Source organism: Somniosus microcephalus, chromosome 20 (genome assembly GCF_052327205.1).
Source record: "Somniosus microcephalus isolate GS21.2 chromosome 20, FLI_Smic_1.0, whole genome shotgun sequence".
Classification (NCBI taxonomy): Eukaryota; Metazoa; Chordata; class Chondrichthyes; order Squaliformes; family Somniosidae; genus Somniosus; species Somniosus microcephalus.
This window is the reverse complement of record NC_141006.1, coordinates 81,957,454-81,978,855: the sequence shown is the minus strand read 5'-3', so window position 1 is coordinate 81,978,855 and position 21,402 is coordinate 81,957,454. Positions and strand designations below refer to the sequence as shown.

At 49.2% G+C, this 21,402-nt stretch overlaps 1 protein-coding gene across 8 annotated transcripts in view; it reads left to right on the top strand.

Annotated features, from left to right (window-relative positions):
- The window catches only part of LOC147103481 (nuclear receptor coactivator 7), a 432,740-nt gene that overhangs the window by 287,582 nt on the left and 123,756 nt on the right, over positions 1 to 21,402 (top strand). For 6 of the 8 annotated variants that reach the window (XM_085963105.1, XM_085963103.1, XM_085963107.1 and 3 more), the window contains 4 exons: positions 5,464 to 5,648; positions 19,227 to 19,297; positions 19,385 to 19,492; positions 21,037 to 21,150. In XM_085963105.1, the coding sequence (XP_085819231.1) occupies positions 5,464 to 5,648; positions 19,227 to 19,297; positions 19,385 to 19,492; positions 21,037 to 21,150 (478 nt within the window). Of the gene's footprint in view, positions 1 to 5,233; positions 5,301 to 5,463; positions 5,649 to 19,226; positions 19,298 to 19,384; positions 19,493 to 21,036; positions 21,151 to 21,402 lie in introns of those variants that run through there. The other 2 variants (XM_085963108.1, XM_085963106.1) reach the window with 2 other exon arrangements.

Sequence of the window (21,402 nt, the reverse complement as noted above, 5' to 3'; positions counted from 1 at the left end):
ACAGTAGGCGCGACAATCCATTAGCATTCCCATGCTGTTTAGTTCCTTTGTACTCGATGTCATATTGGTGTGCCCCTAGGAAAAGGGACCACCTCTGTAGCCGTTGTGCTGTCATTATCGGGACGCCCTTCTGAGGGTTGAAAATGGAGACAAGAGGTTGATGATCAGTTAGTAGAGTAAATTTCTGACCGTGCAGGTAGTGATTGAACTTCTTCACCCCCCACACCAGGCTGAGGGCCTCTCTGTCAATCTGGGCGTAGTTACGCTCGGCTGAAGTTAACGAGCGTGACGCAAAAGCTATCGGCCTCTCTGAACCATCAAGGAATGTATGTGACAGTACCGCTCCAATGCCGTAGGGAGACGCATCACACGCCAGTCTTATCGGTAGTGATGGGTTGTAGTGAGCCAATACTTCTCTTGAAGTGATTAGGTCTTTACTCTTCTGAAAGGCCCGCTTACATACATCGCTCCATTTCCATGCTACTCCAGTTTGTAGTAGGGCGTTCAGTGGGTGCAGAATTGTGGACAAATTCGGCAAAAACTTATGGTAGTAATTCACCAATCCGAGGAATGACCTCAGTTGCGACACATTTTCAGGCGCTGGAGCCTTAACTACCGCTTCAGTTTTGTCAGGGGACTTATGTAACCCCTCTTCATCAATCACGTGGCCACAATACTGTGGTAAACCACTGTTAACCCTGTACATGTCTGTGTGGTAAACCACTGTTAACTCTGTACAAGTCCGGGCATGTCTCCACCCCTGGCTCCACCCCTAAGCCCGGGTATAAAGGTGACTCACCACCCTTCCCCCGGGAGCTCTTAGGATGGATTCGCTAGCAGAGGCATGCTCCAGTTCTTAGTCAATAAAAGCCTACTTCATATAAGTCCATCTCGTAGTCTTTGGTGTTGTTGATAGCGCATCAAATACGATATCTGATTCTTAAAAAACTCGCACTTGGGGCGATTGGCTCGTAGCCCATGTTCTCTTAGTCTAGTGAGCACCTGCTCTAGGTTGGCAAGGTGGTCACTGTCATTTTCACCCGTCACTAGGATGTCGTCCAAGTAACACTGAGTCCCCGGAATCCCTTGCAGGACTTGATCCATCACTCTTTGCCATATCGCCGGAGCTGATGCTACTCCGAATACCAGTCGATTATACTTGTAAAGACCTTTGTGAGTGTTTATCGTGAGATACTTCCTAGAGGATTCTTCAACCTCCATCTGCAAATATGCTTGTGCTAGGTCAATTTTTGTAAAACGCTTCCCTCCAGATAGTGAGGCGAGAATATCTTCTATCCTCGGGAGAGGATACTGTACTGTGTGAAGGACTGGGTTCACCGTCACCTTCAAGTCCCCACAGATGCGAACCTTCCTTGGCTGCTCAGACTTATTGTTTAACGTTTTCTTCATGGCAGGAACGATGGGTGTCGCCCACTCGCTCCAGTCTACCTTAGATAACACGCCTGCATTCTCCAGATTCTCCAGCTCTGCCTCGACGGCTGGGCGAATTGCATACGGTACCGGTCTTGCTTTGAAAAACTTGGGAATTGCATTCTCTTCTGTTTTTATCGAGGCGGTTACGCCTTTAAGAGTTCCCAGTTCTTGTTGAAATACCTCTTTAGCGTTAGCTAAGAGTTTTGACAATCGTCCAGGTGTGACGTCGTCATCCTTTTTACCAGCCACAGTCAGTGCCTGAATGGAGTGCCAGTCTAAACTTATCTTTCTGATCCATTCACGTCCCAATAACGGTGGTCCACCATCTTGCAGTATGTACAGATACAATTGTATTCGACAGGCACCCTTATTTTCCCTCTGGGGTATACTTTCTGCCCCGTATACGTCTTCAAGACAATGGATGTGTCTTTCAAGGGTATGTGTGAGAATAGCCGCTCGTAGTCTTGTCGATTCATGACGGTCAGGGCTGATCCTGTATCCAATTCCATTTTGACTTGGGACCCTGCTATCGTGAGGGTGACCCAAATGGTTCGGTGATCCTCCTTTGCGATTACGTTGTGAAGTTTGAGACAGCTTAGTCTCTTGTTCCCGGATTCACTATCGCTCTTCTGGTCTTCGGAACTACTGTCCGTCATCTTTTGTACTTTCCTGTACTGTTCCTTAGTAGCCTTTTTGTTGTCGTTAGTCTTCTTCCCGGACCTGCAAACTCGTGCAATGTGTCCCATCTTTCCGCATTGCCTGCATATTTTGTCCTTGGACCAGCAGTCCTTCTGGTCATGGGTTGTTCTGCCGCAGCGATAACATTTTTCAAATCCCCGTGTCATTTCATGGGTGCCGTATTCCTGTGGCTTTTGCTGTATTTCCGCAGCTCCCCTTGCTGCTGCTTCGTACGATACTGCCACGCTGAAAGCCTTATCTAGCATCAGCTCTTTTTCTGAGAGTAACCTCTTCTGGGTTCCTTCACTCAGGAGTCCACAGACAAATTTGTCCCGTAGGGTTTCTGCCAGTCCTGCTCCGAACTGGCAGTGCTCTGATAGCTTGCGTAGTTCCGTAAGGTAATCAGCATTGCTCTCATCTTTATGCTGATTTCTCTTGTGGAATTTAAACCTTTCTGCTATCAGCAGCGGTGTAGGATTTAGGTGTTCCTGTAGGATATCAACAATTTCGTTAAAACTCTTCGCCATCGGTTTGGCTGGAGTGATCAGGTTCCGCAATAGGCCGTACGTTCTTGCGCCCATTAAGTTTAGTAGTACCGATGCCTTTTTCTCATCGGCTACTTCATTTGCCTTGCAATATACTTCTACTCTTTCCACATACATTGTCCAGTCTTCTATTGCATTATCGAAGGCAGTGATATTGCCAGTCTTCGGCATCTCGGAGATCTAAGATGGCGCCTCCCGCGCTTTGCCTTCTTCCCCGATTGAACAAAATGGCGCCTCCCGCGCTTTGCCTTCTTCCCCGCTGGATTAAGATGGCGCCTCCCGCCCTTTCTGTCTTCTCCGCTGCTGCTAGCGCTGTTGCTAGCGTTTTTATGCCTTGATGGCGACGCCCTATGGTCTTCGCGCACTTCCCCCCCGCGCTGCTGCTAACGCCGCTCTCCGCGGTCCCCGTGGCAAACTGCAGCTCCTCGCGGCTTTCTGCGCTTCTAATTTCTTTTATTTTAATTACTGTTCCCGTCGTCAGAGCAAACCCTACGGGACACTTTCCTCCCTCTTCTCGGGTCTGTACGCTGCCCGGCTTCGTAGCACTGGCCGCGCCCTGTGTGCTCCACCCTCTCTCTCTCCTCTTCCCGACAACGCTGCTCAGCCCCGTTGAAAAGCCACCCGATCGAGCTCTAGCCCACCGCAGCCCAGGAAGGATCAGTGTACTACCTGCCACCAGCCCAAATAGCTGGAACACTATAGACAGGATAACCAAGCCCTGCTACCGACAGCCTCTCCTGCAAATCTTCGAATTCGATGAATCAGAGGCGGTTGCCCACGGTCGACGCCCGTTTCTTCTGTTTGTTTGTTTTTTCTTTTCTTCCTTCTGGCCTCGACCTCTAACAACTTCGCTTCAGGGATGGATCCCCATGAGGTGGTGCAGAACTATAGGTAAGTTCGGATCTGTTCGTCGCCAGTGTTACGTCCGTGTGTAATTGAGACACGGACTGCAGGAGTTGGTTATAACAGGTGTTTACTGAGTGGAGACAAAACTGGAACTACTATACAAAGTTACTACACAGGCTTATATACAGGGGTGGTCACTACTGGTACTGCAGTATACAGGGGCTGCAGAATATAGTTCCTTCTTCAAAGTACATACACTACACAAAGGAGCTTGAGAAAAGCAACCAATCCCGAGCCTGAATTGAGGACAGCAGTAGAGAGAGAGAGAGAGATGGGGGACAACAGCCTGTGAAAAGTTCCACAAGGCCATCGATAAGAAAAATCACTGCTTGCAGCTACTGGGTGAAACAAAAAGTACAAGTTGAAGTGAAGTCATGAATAGTAGCTTTACTTACTTTTCTTCAGCAAAAGGTTGGTTGTCTTTGTATGTGAAAGAAAAATATTACAATATCTTCTGGCCTTCAGCTAGAGCCACCATTACACAAGATGGAAACCCTAGCGTAAGAATGCTTGTGGAGAACGGGCCAATGAATTTAGCTAGTGAGGCTTGGGAGGGAATCCCCTGAAGAAGTTGTGAACCACTGCTATAATGCATCCTCTGGGCCAGGGATGTCCAGACTGAAGCCCATGCAAGCTCTGGCAATCTGGCCCCAACAACCCAGGCAACTCAGTCCTATGTGTTCTTAGAATTCTTATTCACTGGGTTGTCCTGTTTTCATTTTGTGAGTCTGGAAGTTTGGAAAGGGCTGTTCTTAGCATATATATAAAGAAATTAATCGGAACATGGATTTAAGCTTTATATGTGACCCTGAGGCTCTATGGTACACACCTCTGAAGCCCACAAAGATAATAAGCTTGGATACTCCTGATCTAAGGTCATTTGATTTAATTCATTGCATTGCAGCTTAAGTTCCAACCTTTATATAGTGGAATCCTTTGTACTTTTTACATAAAATACAACTTTCATAGCAGGTTAAAAAAAGGGGAATTATAATAATAGACTAGAATCACTTTATTAGTTTAACAATGATTCTAGTTCTTTGTAGTGTATATTGAACTACTTGTCAATGAACTTATATCCTCTTCACTGAGACCATTTGTGTTGCAATTTCCCTTTCACAGAGCAGCACAAATTCCCCAGTGTAGCGCAGGGCACTGATTGAATCACATGACCATACAGCGGGTCAAATATTACCTGCTTAATATGTCTCAAAGTTTGCTCATAGATGTGTCACAAAAGTATTTTCCCATTGAATATAATTGAGAAAGATTTCCTCTGTGCACTGTGGGGTGATGCAGTGCTCCCAGAGGGGAACAAGTCTCAGGATATCGTGCATGCCCTTCATTTTCCAAGCTGTGTGCCTACTGGAATTGCTGAATCATGGAATTATCTGCTCTGTATAGTGAAATTGCAAAGTCTTTAATAAAGAACAAATGTGCGATTGTGTTGCACAGTTTTCCCTATGGGTATACAAAACTTATCCTCCCTGAGGCAGAATGGCCTTTATCCTGACATCTTTCATTCCAATTATTTTCAACCTGAAAGACTTATTATTAGAATTGAGTGTTTATGTTTCCGAGAATGAGCAAGGCAAAGTTCTTTTATGTTCTTCATTTCAGGTCCCAGCCCTGCTGTGACAGAGTTAAACTTTCGAACAGCAAGAACATCGTGCCACCACATGGTGTCCTTGCTGTTTAAGAGCGCAGAGCCAACAAACAGCAGCTTCTAGAATGACGGTGGGTGACCCTTTTAACTTTCCTTCATGGCATCAGAACTTCTAAAGAACCTTCATGGCATGTCTTTATCCCATAGACAGGCTAGGATTTGGAGGGTTGAGTAGTGGAATTACATGGACAGTGATTGCCGGAAGAGTTTAACCACATAATTTCTTTCCATAAGGTTAAAGAAGAAATTGAAACAAACTAAAGCCACCTCAATAAAGTCTCCAGGGACTCTGCATAAAAGCGGCAAGATGGCCTCCACCAGGAAGAAAGCAGCTGTGTTAAATGTCACACATTCAGCATCAATAATCAATCCATCGGGAAGAATACGGAATACTGATCTTCAACAATACTATTCAATGGGTAAATATATATATAATGTGTGTGTGTGTCTTTATATATTATACTAGCTGAAGTGCCTGGCGGTGCTGAGGCTTTTTCGAGGGCATGTTGTTGGAAGAGAGAGAGTGAGCGACTGGGGGGAAGAGAGAGAGCGACTGGGGGGAAGAGAGAGAGCGACTGGGGGGGAAGAGAGAGAGCGACTGGGGGGAAGAGAGAGAGCGACTGGGGGGAAGAGAGAGAGCGACTGGGGGGAAGAGAGAGCGACTGGGGGGAAGAGAGAGAGCGACTGGGGGAGAAGAGGGGGAAAGGGGAGGGGGGAAAGGGAAGGGGAGGGGGGAAGGGGAGGGGGGAAGAGGGGGAAGGGGAGGGGGGGAGGGAGGGAAGGGAAGAGGGGGGAAGGGGAGGGGGGAGGGGAGGAAGGGGAGGGGTGGAGGGGGAAGGGAAGGGGAGGGGGGAAGGGGAGGGGGGGAGGGGGAAGGCGGGGGAAGGGGGAGAGTCCCCGAGCCCCCTGATCTCTGCCCCCCCATCACCCGAGCCCCGCCCCCCCCGATCTCCAGAGCCCCGCCCCGCCCCGGAACTCCGGAGCCCCGCCCCCCCCCAACCAAACCAAGCACCGAACTCCGGAGGCCCGCTCTCCGGCCACCCGCCCTCCCGCTCTCCGGAGCCCCGCCCTCCCGAGCTGGCCTCAAGACCGCCGATTGCGGCTGTGAGAGACGGCCGGCGGGCCCGGTTGCCGGGGTAACCCTTCCCGCTCACCAAGCCCCGCCCGAGATCCACACTCCCGAGAGCCCCGCCCCCCCGCCCGAGCCGAGCGGGGAACAGAGAGAGACGCCGCGCCCCACCCTCCCGAGCTGGCTTCAAGACCGCCGATTGCGGCTGTGAGAGACGGCCAGCGGGCCCGGTTGCCGGGGTAACCCTTCCCGCTCTCCAAGCCCCGCCCAAGATCCGCACTCCCGAGAGCCCCGCCCCCCCCCCACCCGAGCCGAGCTGGGAACAGAGAGACGCCACGTCTCAGCTGCTGCGCGCGCACCCTGACCCTCGTGGCTGACGCCGTTGCCCCGGGTAACGTGACACGGGGGGGGGGGTGAGGAGCTTAGCAGAAGCCGTGGGACAATTACCTAGCTCGGGCCTGGCTGGGCAAGAAAGGCCCAGGCTTTTAGGCCTAACAAAAACGGGGAAAGGTAGGAAAAAGAATCTTCAGGTTAGAGAAAATATTTACAAATGAATCTAGTTTTTTTTAAAACAATTTAATAAAAACAGTTTTATTTTGCTGGAAATGTATATTTGAAAAGAAAGACGCAGAAAGCAGGAAAAAGAATGGAAGCAAGATGGCGGCTACTCACCTCGGTTCAGAACGATAAGACCCGCCCACACACGCACCGATTGGTCGACCGTCAGGTCACCAAAGCGTAGGATTGGTCAATCGTCCCGTCACTCGACCATAGGAGGGCCCGGCCGCACGCGCCAGCAACCCAGCGTACGATTGGTCGACCTCGAGGTCACTCTGTCGCTAATGAGCGGATAATGAGATGCTAATGAGCGGAATGTTGAAGGTTTTTCGGATACCGCGGGCGCGATTTTCATCCGGCTGAAACGTAAATACGCTTACCAGCGTTTCGGAAAGGTAAGCTTTCTTTCGACGTAACGCACGCGTAGGTACGCTCTGTAACTTTCGAGCGCATAGCCGGACAGACGCACACGTGAGGACAGACAGACAGACAGAAGGACAGACAGGTCGATTCCTTTATATATATAGACTAGCTGAAGTGCCCGGCGGTGCCGAGGCTTTTTCGAGGGAATGTTGTTGTTGGAAGAGAGAGAGAGAGCGACTGGGGGGAAGAGAGAGAGCGACTGGGGGGAAGAGAGGGAGGGGAGGGGGGAAGGGGGGAGGGGAGGGGGAGGGGAGGAGGGGGGGAGGGCGAGGGAGGGGGAGGGAGGGCGGTGGGGAGGGGGAGGGAGGGCGGGGGGGAGGGGGAGGGCGTGGCAGGGAGGGCAGGGGGGAAGGGAGGGGGGAAGGGAGGGAGGGCAGGGGGGGTGAAGGGAGGGCGGGGGGAAGGGAGGGGGGGAGGGCGGGGGGGGAAAAGGGGGGGAAGGGAGGGCGGGGGGGAGGTGGGGGGGTGGGGGCGTGAAGGGAGGGCGGGGGACCCCCCCGAGGGTCGCGGCCCCCCCCCCGAGGGTCGCAGCCCCCCCCCGAGGGTCACGCCCCCCCCAAGGGTCGCACCGCCCCCCCCGAGCGTCGCGCCCACCCCCCCCCGAGGGTCGCGCCCACCCCCCCCGAGGGTCGTCCCCCCCCGAGGGTCGCGCATCCCCCCCGAGGGTCGCGCCCACCCCCCCCCGAGGGTCGCGCGCCCCCCCCCGAGGGTCGCGGCCCCCCCCGAGGGTCGCGCCCCCCCCCCCGAGGGTCGCCGCCCCCCCCCCCGAGGGTCGCCGCCCCCCCCGAGGGTCGCGCCACCCCCGAGGGTCGCGGCCCCCCCCCCCCGAGGGTCGCGGCCCCCCCCCCCCCGAGGGTCGCGGCTCCCCCCTCCCGAGGGTCGCGGCCCCCCCTCCCGAGGGTCGCGGCCCCCCCCCCCGAGGGTCGCGGCCCCGCCCCCGAGGGTTGCGCCCCCCCCGAGGGTCGCGCCCCCCCCCCGAGGGTCGCGCCCCCCCCCCCCCCCCCCCCGAGGTGAAGACCGCCGATTGCGGCTGTGCGAGACGGCCGGGGGGCCGATTGCCAGGGTGACGCTTGACGCTCAGCAAGCCCCGCCCCCCGGCCGAGCCAGAGAGAGACGCCGCGTCTCAGCTCCTGCTGCGCGCGCACCCTAGCGGCGCTGGGCTGAGGCTCGGCCCTCCAGCCTTCGAGTGGGGCCGGGAGGTGCCTAGCTCGGGCGTGGGTGCGAAGGAGAAGCCGAGGCTTCGAGGCCTACCTGGAAAAACGGGAAAGGTAGGAAAATTAATGAGATTAGATAAGTTAATTCGTTTCTAAATCATTTTTTTTTAAAACAATATGTGTTTTAAAAGCAACGTTTTTTTTAAAGACGCAGAAAGCGGGAAAAAGAAAGGAAAAGTTTGGAATCAAGATGGCGGCGACTCACCTCGGTTCAGAACGATAAGGCCCGGCCCACACACGCACCGATTGGCCCGGCGGCACACGCCAGCAACCCGGCGTACGATTGGTCGAGCTCGAGGACACGCTGTCGCTAATGAGCGGATAATGAGATGCTAATGAGCGGAACGTTGAAGGTTTTTGGGATACCGAGGGCGCGATTTTAGCCCGGCCGAAACGTAAATACGCTTAAACCGTCTCGGAAGCGTAAGCTTTCTTTGGAGGTAACGCGCGTGTAGGTACGCCCTGTAACTTTCGAGCGCATAGCCCGACAGACGCACAGGCGATGACAGACAGAATGACAGACAGACAGAATGACAGATAGACAGAAGTACCGATTTATATATATAGATAGATATAGATATAGATATATATGTGGAGTATACTACAGCATGTTCTTTTTTTCTTTTTAAAATGTTAGCAGTTAATGAGAACAATTATTTTCTCTACCAAGTTTCTATCTTATCGTTTCTGAAGACATTCATTCAGTACCTGTTCAGTTCGCCAGCAAACTAATTTTTTAAACTTGCCTTGCTGGGCCTCTCTGGCCATGGCTGCCGTTCCCGGCAGGTTTGGCCTGGTAGCAAAGCCAGCACTGCTCCCACTCGGGCCTCGGGTTAAATTAGCAGATCGGGCCCCGATGATGCTATTGGAATACAACCTGCATATATAAAGAGGACCTCGCCGACTTGGGTCGGGTGTCATGGCCAAGTCAGGAGGGAAAGGAATGGGCTAAGTCCCCGCTACATTTAAACTGCCTCGCTGCCACCCCACCCAACCTGATCCCCGCCTATTAAAATCAACCCTTGGATCATATAGGCTTTCCCGATGACTCAGTAAGATTATCTGTTCGGTAGCTGAGACACACACGTTGGAAAGTTCCCAGTTCATTCCCTAGTCTGTGTCAGTGATCTCAACTAGGGCAGGAGCAGGGTATTACAATTGCTTTTAGTGAGCTGGGATTAGAGAGGGAAAAACTGCCCATGGTTCCTGCTCCTGGTCACAGTCTGCTAACCCTGCTGTGCGTGGACATTGGGTGAGGATAGGATCAGGCTTGGGTGCCCTCCACAGTTGAATAGCTTATTGACACTCACTGTTAAGCTTCCTACATGATGAGTGGCTACTTCAGTGAGGTACTGGGGAGTAATGGGTGCTGATGAAGCCATGTCCTCATAAGGAGTCGTTTCCTTTAGAAGAGAATAGCAGGGAAGAACATTGAAGAGTTTGAAGAAAAGTGCGTTGGGAATGGTCGAGGTGGTGTTTCTGGATGTTGCTTCCCAGCTGTCAGGAGAGCTTTGTCTTCTCCACTTTGTGCCAGAACTGGCTTCAAGCTTCCTACTGGGAATTCTATTTGCTACCTTCAGGAATCAACCAATCCACAGCACCAGTGACCGAGGGTCATTCACTTCTTGTTCTGTGTTCTATCAGTGAAGGATTGCAGTCCACAGACAATCTGATAAGTAGCTCCAGTCAGAACAATAATAAAATGAGAACCTGCTTGCGCGTAAACTAAAGCTGCTTTTAAATTACGTGCTAGTGTCGCTGACTCCCAGTGCGCAATGCGGTCTTCAGCCCAGAGTAAGGATTAGCTAAGATCACCTAACAAAAAGACCCAGTAAAAACAAGTGTTCTTGGCCTCTGGTCTTTGCAAATCCAGCAAGTTTAGTTGAAGTTGCTGCTGGCTGCACAAGACAGATACAGCAGGAATCACTGGAACTAGAATAGCACTTAATCCATTATAAAAGCTGCTTTTAGGAGTGTTATTTTTTTAAGAATGGATTTACCAGCCAGTGTACCAGTAAGAAATCTACTACTGCTGTCTGTGTTTATTTCTGATATCCATTCCTAAGCCCTGCCCAATCCTACTTTAGCCTGGTTTTGGACGTGGCAGCAAGTTTCTATCCCTTACTAAAAAGGTTACGAAAAATATATGACATGAAGGGGGGAAAATTGGGTTGTTTTGTGCTTCCTGTTAGCGCCTCCCGTGAAATTCAGCGGGAGGTTAGCAGCGGCGGTAGCTGGTAGCACCGTGTGGCGCTGCACCGCCGGCAATGACGTCATTGCCGTGTGCAGCGCCCCGCTCACACCCCGGCCACAACCTTGGGTTGCGCCCCTGACCTATCGCCGGACGATATGTCCGACAGGGTCAAGGAGCGTTTTTGTAGCCGCGGTGATGCTACTTAAAGGGCAGGTGTCAGGCAGACATTTTTTTTTTGGCTGACTGCCAGCATCTGCCCCCTTCCCCTTTTTTCTCAGGGTGCCAACCGCGATCGCTCAGCTCGGCACTCCTCGAGTGCCAGGCTGTTTTCAGAGGACCCGCTCCCTGGTGGTCCAGCATGGCCCCAGTGCGCGCAGCGCTAGGCCCCTCCCCTTTAATCGGGGGAGGGAGGTCTGCAATGACGCACGTAGTGCCGCGGAATTCACTGGTAGCGCCCCAAGAAAGAGGGGGAGAACTTCCAGTAGCGCCCCGTCTCCTGCTTGGGGCGCTACTACTGAATTTATGGTGCAGGGTCGCTAAATTTTTTGGGGTACTAAAATTATCGCCCTGGCGACATTAGCACCCCAAAGGGGGCACCACCGAATTTTTCCCCCGAAGAATTTTACAGGTCAATTTATTGGAATGTTTGAACTTTGATCAGAACTAGGCAAAACCAGTTCAAACCAGGTTAGCTACAGTGTAAATGTACGCCTGCAGCACACATCATTTAAGAGAGCAAACTCAATTTTATATTTCTTTCAAAAGACCCTCATGCTTTTTAATTATCTCTCCAGCATCCTTATGGCGATGGTGAGACTGGCTTATGTGTTACTGTTCCCATTTTAAGCTTTCCTACTTTGTGGACAGCAGGTTGGAGAAATTGCTTCCTTGAGGGCTAATTAAATTATTGAACTGGAAACAGTAAAGGAACACTCTAAGGCGCCGTTTTATGATTGTTTTATTCTAAGGATTCCCCAGCTATAACCCCTGTCCCACTTAGAACATGTCAGAGCTGAAAAAAAAAGAAGAAATAGCATTGTATATTCAGACTCAGCTGCATAAAACTGGATAAAACTGCATTCTGATTTTTAAGCATTAAAAACAGAAGAAGGGTGAGGAATGGGAATGTTTGGGGACCTGAGGCTAACACTGATGTATCAACATGAGGTGAGTTATTTGCAAATGTCAATTTTGCACTAGTAAGTAAGCACATTACCCTGGGAGTTGGAAGGCTGCTGAGCTTCTGTTGAGGATACTTCAGATGGCCTTGGAGGACGACCTTGAGCAGCTCTGGGCCTAGACGATCTGGCTGCAGCATCTCAGTGTCGGCTGCAGCAACCTGGGCCAGCTGGCTGAGTGACACCAGCAAGTGCACTGGCGGAGTAGCTTCAAGGGAAGCAGGCATGCTGTCATCCTGAGAGAGGACAGCAAGTGCCTCTCCTATGGAACCAAAGCCACGCTCCTGGGGCAGCTCTTCAGCATTCCTAGGGCTCTGCTGGAGAACGGAATGCAGGAGTGATCTGACGTTCTGGAAGCTCCTTTCAACAGTGGCCCCAAAGCCAAGATGGCAGGTGTCTGAGATTTCATGCCAGCATCGTGAGCGATCACAGTAGCCCTCTCAGCTTCCATGGCTGCAGTTTGTGCTGCCATGGAAGCTGTCCGAGTTGTCATAAAATGCTCCATCATGGTGGGTTCTACACCGGTTCTGATGGAGCTGACCACCCAGTTCATGTTGGACAGAGTGGTCACCATACTCTGCGTAAAGTCTTGAGATAAATTGGAGCATGACTTCTTCATGCTTCGTGACACTGTGCGCAGGCTCTCTGGTGGGTTGCCCAAGCATTTCCACATGAGCCTTCTTCGGTAGCTAGGACCTCGAAGTCGGATATGGGTCCTCTGCAGCGGAACTAATATGTCACCTTGCCCTCTGCCAAGCTGGAACCTGTGGCGTCCTATCCCACTGCCCTAGCTGCTGCGCATTTGTACTCAGTGAGTCACCACGTATAGATCCATCCTCTAACCCAGCCTCTAAAGTCCGCGTTCTGTCAGTATCTGAGCTGGTGCTTGCAAGAGTGAGATCAAGTGACGGTGCATCTCCTGCAGCAACGCACTCCTCATCCTCCACTGGCTGAGGGGCATCTACATTCTCAGCAGCTGAAATGAAAGAAAGGGACAAGGGTTAGCTTGTGATGTGACGGAGAGCAGAGAGAAAGAAGTGGGTGTTGAAAGCTTGGCATGCAGCGTGTGCAGGGTGAGGAAGAAGTCAGAAGAGACAAAGAGGAGTAGGTATAAAGAAACCTTGCACGGTGTGTCCAGTGCCACCAGTGGCCACAGCCTGCACTCTGCCCCTTCCTATAATGGCTAGGACATTCTACTGAAGGAAGTAGAGGGTGTGTAGATGGCTCTTCCTCCTCCAATGGCAGGAGAAATTGGCTCTTCCTCTTCCTCCTCCAGCCTGGTGCAGGAGAAATTGGCACACAACTGCAGGCAAGAGAGAGTGAAGTGTGTTAGTGAGAGTCTTAAGTGAAGGCTTTGGAGAATATGGCTGTAATGGTGGAGTAGCTGACAGTGTAAGTGAAGTTTGTAATAGTGTGAGTGTGTGAGCATGAGGAGAAGGATGTTAGTGAAGTGTGGTGCAGTGATTGTAGGACAGTGCAGGGTAGTGGGGGAAGGCAGTGCTGTGCGTGTTGTCATTAATGAGGCTGTGAGTGGTGCAGCTATGATGAGAAAGTACTTTAGCAGTCTTCCTCTCCTCTTTTTCCGGTACATTGATGACTGTATCGGTGCCGTTTCCTGCTCTCGCCCTGAACTAGACAATTTCATTCACTTTGCCTCCAATTTCCACCCTTCCCTCACCTTCACATGGTCCATCTCCAACTCTTCCCTTTCCTTCCTCGACTTCTCCGTCTCCATCTCTGGGGATAGGTTATTGACCAACATTAACTACAGGCCCACTGACTCCCACAGCTACCTGGACTACACTTCCTCCCACCCCGCCTCCTGTAAGGACTCTATTCCATTCTCCCAGTTTCTCCGTCTCCGCCGCATCTGCTCCGACAATGCCACCTTCCATACCAGTGCTTCCGACATGTCTTCCTTTTCCCTCAACTGAGGATTCCCCTCTACCGTGGTTGACACGGCCCTCGACCGTGTCCGTTCTATCTCCCGCACTTCTGCCCTCACCCCTGCCCCTCCCTCCCGGAACCACGATAGGGATCCCCTTGTCCTCACCTTTCACCCCACCAGCCTCCACATTCAACGGATCATCCTCCGCCATTTCTGCCACCTCCAACGTGATCCCACCACCAAACGCATCTTCCCCTCCCCTCCCCTTTCAACATTCCGTAGGGACCGCTCCCTCCGCGACACCCTAGTCCACTCCTCTATCACCCCCAGCACCCCTTCCCCTTCGCCCGGCACCTTCCCGTGCAAGCGCAGGAGATGCAACACCTGCCCTTATACATCCCCCCTTCCCACTGTCCAGGGCCCCAAACACCCCTTCCAGGTGAAACAGCGATTTACTTGTACTTCTTGCAATCTAGTATACCGTATTCACTGCTCACGATGTGGTCTCCTGTACATTGGGGAGACCAAACACAGATTGGGTGACTGCTTTGCGGAACACCTCTGTTCAGTCTGTAAGGGTGACCCCCGAGCTTCCGGTGGCCTGTCACTTTAATTCACCGCTCCATTCCCACTCAGACCTCACCGTCCGCGGCCTCTTGCATTGTTCCACGGAAGCTCAGCGTAAGCTCGAGGAACAGCACCTCATCTTTCGATTAGGCACTTTACAGCCTTCCGGACTCAATATAGAGTTCAACAATTTCAGATCATAACCTCGGCCCCTATTACATTTTTATGTATATTTTTTATCCACACCTTTGTTTTGTGCCCTTCCCCCTTTTTTTCTCTCCCACATGGCAGCTGTCTCCCATTCTGCCAGCGCATTTCACACCGAATCTAGAGCTGTCTTTTGTCTCCACTAGTCCCACCACCATCTCGTCTGGTTTTGAATACCTCTTCATGTCTCTTCACTTCTCTTTTGTTCTCTCATCCCCATTTCCCAGCCCCCAAACTGGCCTTTTAATCTGTTTCATTTCCTGTGATTTTTCAGTCCTGACGAAGGGTTTCGACCTGAAACGTTGACTCTATTTCTCTCTCCACGGATGTTGCCTGGCCTGCTGAGTTTTTCCAGCATTTTCTGTCGTTATTAGCAGTCTTCTTACCCTAACAGTGCTACCCTGACAGTGCTAGTTAGATCATTGATATTTTTTTCCCAACACTGCAGCTATGTTCTTGTGGCAATACTTCTGGCATTGACGTCCTCATTTATCTCCTCCCACTGCCTCCTAAGTAGGTGCCTGAAGGGCTTCATACCCCCTAGGGGAAGGGAAAGGATGTCCCTGCTCCTCTCCACTGCCTGCACCAAGACATCCAGTGCAGCATCAGAGAACCTTGGTGCCCGCTCTCTCCCTCCTCCAGAACTTGCAGTACAGGTTTTGCAGCCAGAATGCAACTCCCCTTTAAGAAGTGCTGGGTGCATTTAAGTAGCATCCTGACCTCCCCCGATCGGCAATGAATAGAACGGGTAGTGCTGGCTACACGCACAAATCATTATAATCATCAGGCAGCACAGATTCTGCCTGCATTGGTACCATTTGACGCAAATAGTCTGTGTTTCCACCCCCACCACCCCCCTCCCCGCACACCCATTTTCGCATGCAATTTGATTTCTAGTCCAGCGACTTCAGGAGTGAAAGGGAAAAAATTGGCAAAAAAATAACTTTTGGGTGACTCAGTTCGATTACTTTTGATCTGAGCACGTTGAGTGGAAAATTTGCCATGGTCTGCATAAGCATGAATGCATTCATTCAATGCAGGGAGTTGATGTGGATTGCTGACTGTTCAGGTGAAAACATTGAGTTGACAGTGGCAACATACTGAGCCAAGATCATTGCTTGCGTTCAAAATCAATTAGGCGGCTGTTGCTATAGAAAAGGATTCTGTCTCCTCAGAAAAATGAACAAGCAGGATAATCACCCTAAAACAAAGTTTACAAGGATATAAAACCAAACTACTTTTTTGAGCCATGCAGCCCGTATACTTGTGCTTACATTTGGTCCATAGGATTACTTTGATATTTCTGTGTTGCTTTTATAGACATTTGGAAGGCAAAGGCAGCAGGACTCCGCTCAGAGTACCTGTTCTTACTGTTATATTTTTGAAGTATAAGCACAGGATACCTCCGTTGAATAAGTGTTAGACTGCAGGCGAGCGGACCCTGGGTTCGAATGCCAGCGGGGTACACTCAGCCATTCATTCTTCCAAGGACGATAAAATAAGTAACACATGTTAGGAAGTGGGCAGGGGAAGAGCAGGTTACTGCACAGACCACGCACACTGTCATAAGTACTGCCTTCAGATACTCCTGGCTGTCGGCGATAGAAACGGAAACCAGCACCGTCAAATGCTACCATCTAACGAGATAAAATATGAGTGAAATCCTTCAACCGTTCTGTAGAAGGGTCTGTCACACAATTGCTCTTTTAATGGGAGTGTCACAAATATCTGTTGCCTGGTGTAATTGCTGTCTATAAAACAGTAACGTATTGCACCGAAATTACCCAAATCAAGCCATACTGCAGTTTGTGCGTCCTATATATCAAATTGATTATTAAATCATTAAAAGCTCAAATGGCTGGTATAGGTTAAATATGTGAGGTGCCACACATACCTTTGCAGAAATTCCCAATCAAAGAGAGCAGGGGGAGTGAAAAGTAGAAAGCCAGTCATGGCATATTTTTTTTTATTCGTTTATGGGATCAGGGCATCGCTGGCAAAGCCAGCATTTATTGCCCATCCCTAGTTGCCCTTGAGAAGGTGGTGGTGAGCTGCCTTCTTGAACCGCTGCAGTCTGTGTGGTGATGGTATTCCCACAGTGCTGTTAGGTAGGGAGTTCCAGGATTTTGACCCAGTGACAATGAAGGATCGGCGATATACTTCTAAGTCAGGATGGTGTGTGACTTGGAGGGGAACTTGGAGGTGGTGGTGTTCCAATGCGCCTGCTGCCCTTGTCCTTTTAGGTGGAAGAGGTCGTGGGTTTGGGAGGTGCTGCCAAAGAAGCCTTGGCGAGTTGCTGCAGTGCATCTTGTAGATGGTACACACTGCAGCCACGGTGCGCCGGTGGTGGAGGGAGTGAATGTTTAAGGTGGTGGATGGGGTGCCAATCAAGCGGGCTGCTTTATCCTGTATGATGTCGAGCTTCTTGAGTGTTGTTGGAGCTGCACTCATCCAGGCAAGTGGAGATGAGAGATTGTGTAGAATGGGCCTATACTCTCTGGAGTTTAGAAGAATGAGAGGTGATCACATTGAAACATACAAGATTCTGAAGGGGATTGACAGGGTAGATGCTGAGAGGTTGTTTCCCCTGGCTGGAGTGTCTAGAACTAGGGGGCATAGTCTCAGGATAAGGAGTAGGCCATTTAAGACTAAGATGATGAATTTCTTCACTCAGAGGGTTGTGAATCTTTGGAATTCTCTGCCCCAGAGGGCTGTGAATGCTGAGTCTTTTGAGTATATTCAAGGCTGAGATAGATAGATATTTGGATTCATGGAGAATCAAGGGATATGGAGATCGGGCGGGAAAGTGGAGTTGAGGTCGATGATCAGCCATGACGTATGACATATGTGGAGAGATTGGGTCGATTAGGCTTATATTCACAAGAGTTTAGAAGAATGAGAGAGGATCTCATTGAAACTTATTAAATTCTAACAGGACTAGACAGACTAAATGCAGGAAGGATGTTCCCGATGACGGGGGAGTCCAGAACCAGGGGTCACAGTCTAAGGATAAGGGGTAAGCCATTTAGGACTGAGATGAGGAGGAATTTCTTCACCCAGAGAGTGGTGAACCTGTGGAATTCTCTGCCACAGAAGGCAGTAGAGGCCAATTCATTAAATATATTCAAGAAGGAGTTAGATATATTTCTTGAGGCTAAAGGGATCAAGAGATATGGGGAGAAAGCAGGGACAGGGTACTGAATTTGGATGATCAGCCATGATCTCATTAAATGGCGGAACAGGCTCGAGGGGCCGAATGGCCTACTCCTGCTCCTATCTTCTATGTTTCTATGATCTTATTGAATGGCGGAGCAGGCTCGAGAAGCCGTATGGCCTATTCCTGCTCTTATTTTTTATGTTCTTATAAGCAGTTTAGGTGGGGAGTGTGCCATAATCTGGTAGACTTTTATTTTCCCTCCCTTTTCTGCCTACTCTCCTGAAGGTGGTGATTCATGCTAAGATACAGACCCACATGCAGTGGGAGCCCTCTGGTACCCCTACTGCTGTGAACCTAGACAATGGATGTCGGCAGGTTATTCTATCATGGAACCACCACAGCCAAATCCAGTGCTGCCTTCACCTGTGTACACACATGCAGAGTTCACTGGTTAACCACCTGAAGTGGGGACCCTGACTGATTTTTCCTCTTTGTAACACCGAGACAATGAGATGAACTGTACTGTCCTTACTGTCACCCCAATTAAGATCAGGCAACTCGGGGATCGGACCTGGGACCTTCCTCACCAACACCATAATGGGTTGTGATGCCTTTTGAGCTTTTCCATTCGCCCCATTATATTAAATTAAATTGCACTATGAATGTTCTGCCCCAACCTATATACAAATCTGGACTTGGTTCTGTGAATAATTAGCCTCATCTATGAAATTGAATTATATTAGCAATTTCCCATTCTGTCAGAACTGACTTGCATAAGTAGATGATTATCAGCTCTATATACTTTGACAGGGAAATATAACAATATACTATTGACATGATTGATATATCCTGTAAGATATATGGGGTAGACTTTCCTCCGTACTGCCTGGGTATAAAGTATAGTAAATGCAGAGTGCAGAGAGGAAAATTAGACAAGGAAGATTGCATGCCTGTAATGGAGACTGCTCAATTTTCCTTCTATCCTCCATGCCTGATTTTCCATTCTCTTCATCCAAAAGATACCTTGGGCCAAGGAAGTACAGACAAAAATATACCCCATTAATGGGCACAGGAACAGGAGTAGGCCATCGAGCCTGCTCTGCCATTCAATTAGATCAAGGCTGATCTGTATCTCAACTCCATTTCCTGCTTTAGCTCCATATCCTTACCAACAAAAATCTATCAATCTCATTCTTGATAGCTCCAATTGTCCCAGCATCCACAGCCTTTCTGAAGAGAGAATTCCAGATTTCTACGATGAAGGAAAACGTGTCTTGATTTCCCTCTTAAATGGACTAATTCTGATTTTAAGATTTTGCCCCTTCTTGATTTCCCCATCAGAGGAAATAGTTTCTCTGTATCTACCCTATTGAATCCTTTTAACATTTTAAACACCTCAATCAGATCACTGCTCAATCTGCTGTACTCGAGGGAATACAAGCCAAGTTTATGCAGATCATGTGGGCTGACATCGATGCCCAAACTGAGAAGCTTCATTATTTGATTTTTTTTTTGTTTGCATTTCCTTTCAAAATCCTTCAGGAAATAAAAGGGAAGAGAAAAATGGTAGAAAATTAATCCAAGAGAAACCAGAAGGCACTATAGAATACAGAGTAAGTATTCTCCAATGTTATCACTTTCTTTGCGTGTCTTGATAAGTACGTTACAAATGGAGATACAGTGTGCGATTCTTTTTACAGGCAGGAATGGAGGACACGCTCTATAGCATAGCCCTGAAGTTCAACAGTACACCAAATAAACTGGTTCAATTAAACAAGCTTTATTCACAAAGTATTGTTCCTGGGCAGGTATGTGAATGTTTAATGACAAAAAGAACTGGACATTCCATAAATCCCCCAAAAAGAGCAGGAACTACTGAAAGTACACAGTGGATTAGTCCGTATCGAACAGAGAAAAATAGGTTAATGTTTCCAGTGAGACATTAAGGGACCTATTTCCAGTATTTTAATGTGAGTGCATAATAGTGGGAAAAGCATCTCTAATAAATTTCCATACCTACCTAATCTTTTACTGTTCAGACACAACCTTTGTCCAATCCCAACTCCTAAATATATGTTGTTTCTTTCATCAAATATGATGAGCACGCTGTGTTGAATTAAAGTTTAAATTTAAATGGCTTCAGTGCTAGACATTAAAATCCAGATTCCGATGCATTATTAGTCTGTTTATGCACACACACCCACAATTATTAATTGTAGTCAAGGTTAGCTACAGAGGTTGTGGAATGCACTACCGGAGTTAATGATTGAAGCAGAGATCATGTCAATTTTTAAGAATATGTTAGTTAGGTGGTTGAAGGAAAGGGGAACAAAGGAATATGGGAACAGATTGGGCACATAGAATTAGGACTACTCCTTGCATGGAGGGTAAACACCAACATGGACAGGTTGGACAGATTGGCCTGTTTCCATTTTGTAATTTCTAAGTAATTCTACGTTTGCAAGTGCCTTCAGCCAAAAGTGTCAAGTGGATGATACTGCTCGGCCTCTGCCCAAGATCCCCACTATCACAGATAGCCAGCCATTTCAGTTCACTCCATGTGACATTACAAACCGGTTGAGTACACTTGACACAGCAACAGTTATGGGTGTTGACAACATTCATCTGTAATGCTGAAGACCTGTATACTGTAGCTAGCTGCTCCCCTAGTTGAGCTGTTCCTATAGAGCTATGACACCTAACAATGTGGAAGATTGCCCTGATATAAAATCAAACCTGGTCATTACTACTCTGTCAGCCTTCTCCCAATAATCCGGGAAGTTATGGAAGGAGTGATCAATAGTGCCATCAAGCAACATCCACTCACCAATAACCGATTCACCAGCACTCAGTTTGAGTTTTGTCAGAACCACTCTGCTCCAGACACCAGTACAGCCTTGATCCAGACATGGACTCGAGCCGAATGCCAGAGAAGAGGTGAGAGGAGCTGCCCTCGCCATCAAGGCAGCATTGGAATGGTCCATGGAAATCAAACGGGCACATGTCATTTGGACTTCTGCTCGTGTGGAGGACAAATGCCAACCCAGACGGGTCGGGGTGTATGGCCTTTTCACACATTGTAATTTCTGTATAATTCTGTGCTTAAGTGGAAAATCCAAAGTATGACAGCCTACTCACCATTTTACTTGTGGTAATGCTAGCTTATTATTTAATGGAGTAATTTTGCAAAGATAAGCTCTATAGATGAGTGTACATTTCTCAGTAGCTTGAAGTGAAGACTCTTAAACAGGGTAATGGGTTTCCATGTGCGCCAGCTCCGGCTCAAGAAAAAAAATGTTATGCATAAATCATTAACAATAAATTAAATCTGAATTAAGAATTTTTCCTGCAGAGATTGTACGTTCCTGATCCAGGCAGTGCACTGAGTGAAGACAGCCCCACGTCCTCAAGTCCCAGCCAGTCACTGACTCTGTCTTCATCAGATGCAGAATATGACAAACTCTTGGTAAGTACGAACTCCGACCAGCACACCAGCGGAGCATCCGGTTAACTCCCCCCACCATTGACCTTTGGCCAGTTCCTTTTTAAAAATAACTTTATGCTTTTCAGTGGTGGGGGGGGCGGTTTCAAGTTAAAAAGGCAACTTGTAAAAACTCAAAAAGGACAGGAGAAAAGGCAGCATGACTTTAATAAGCATTGTGGAAGAGCAGGGAGTGGTGAAACAGAAAAAGTGACAGATTTTTAAAAAGAACTGGAT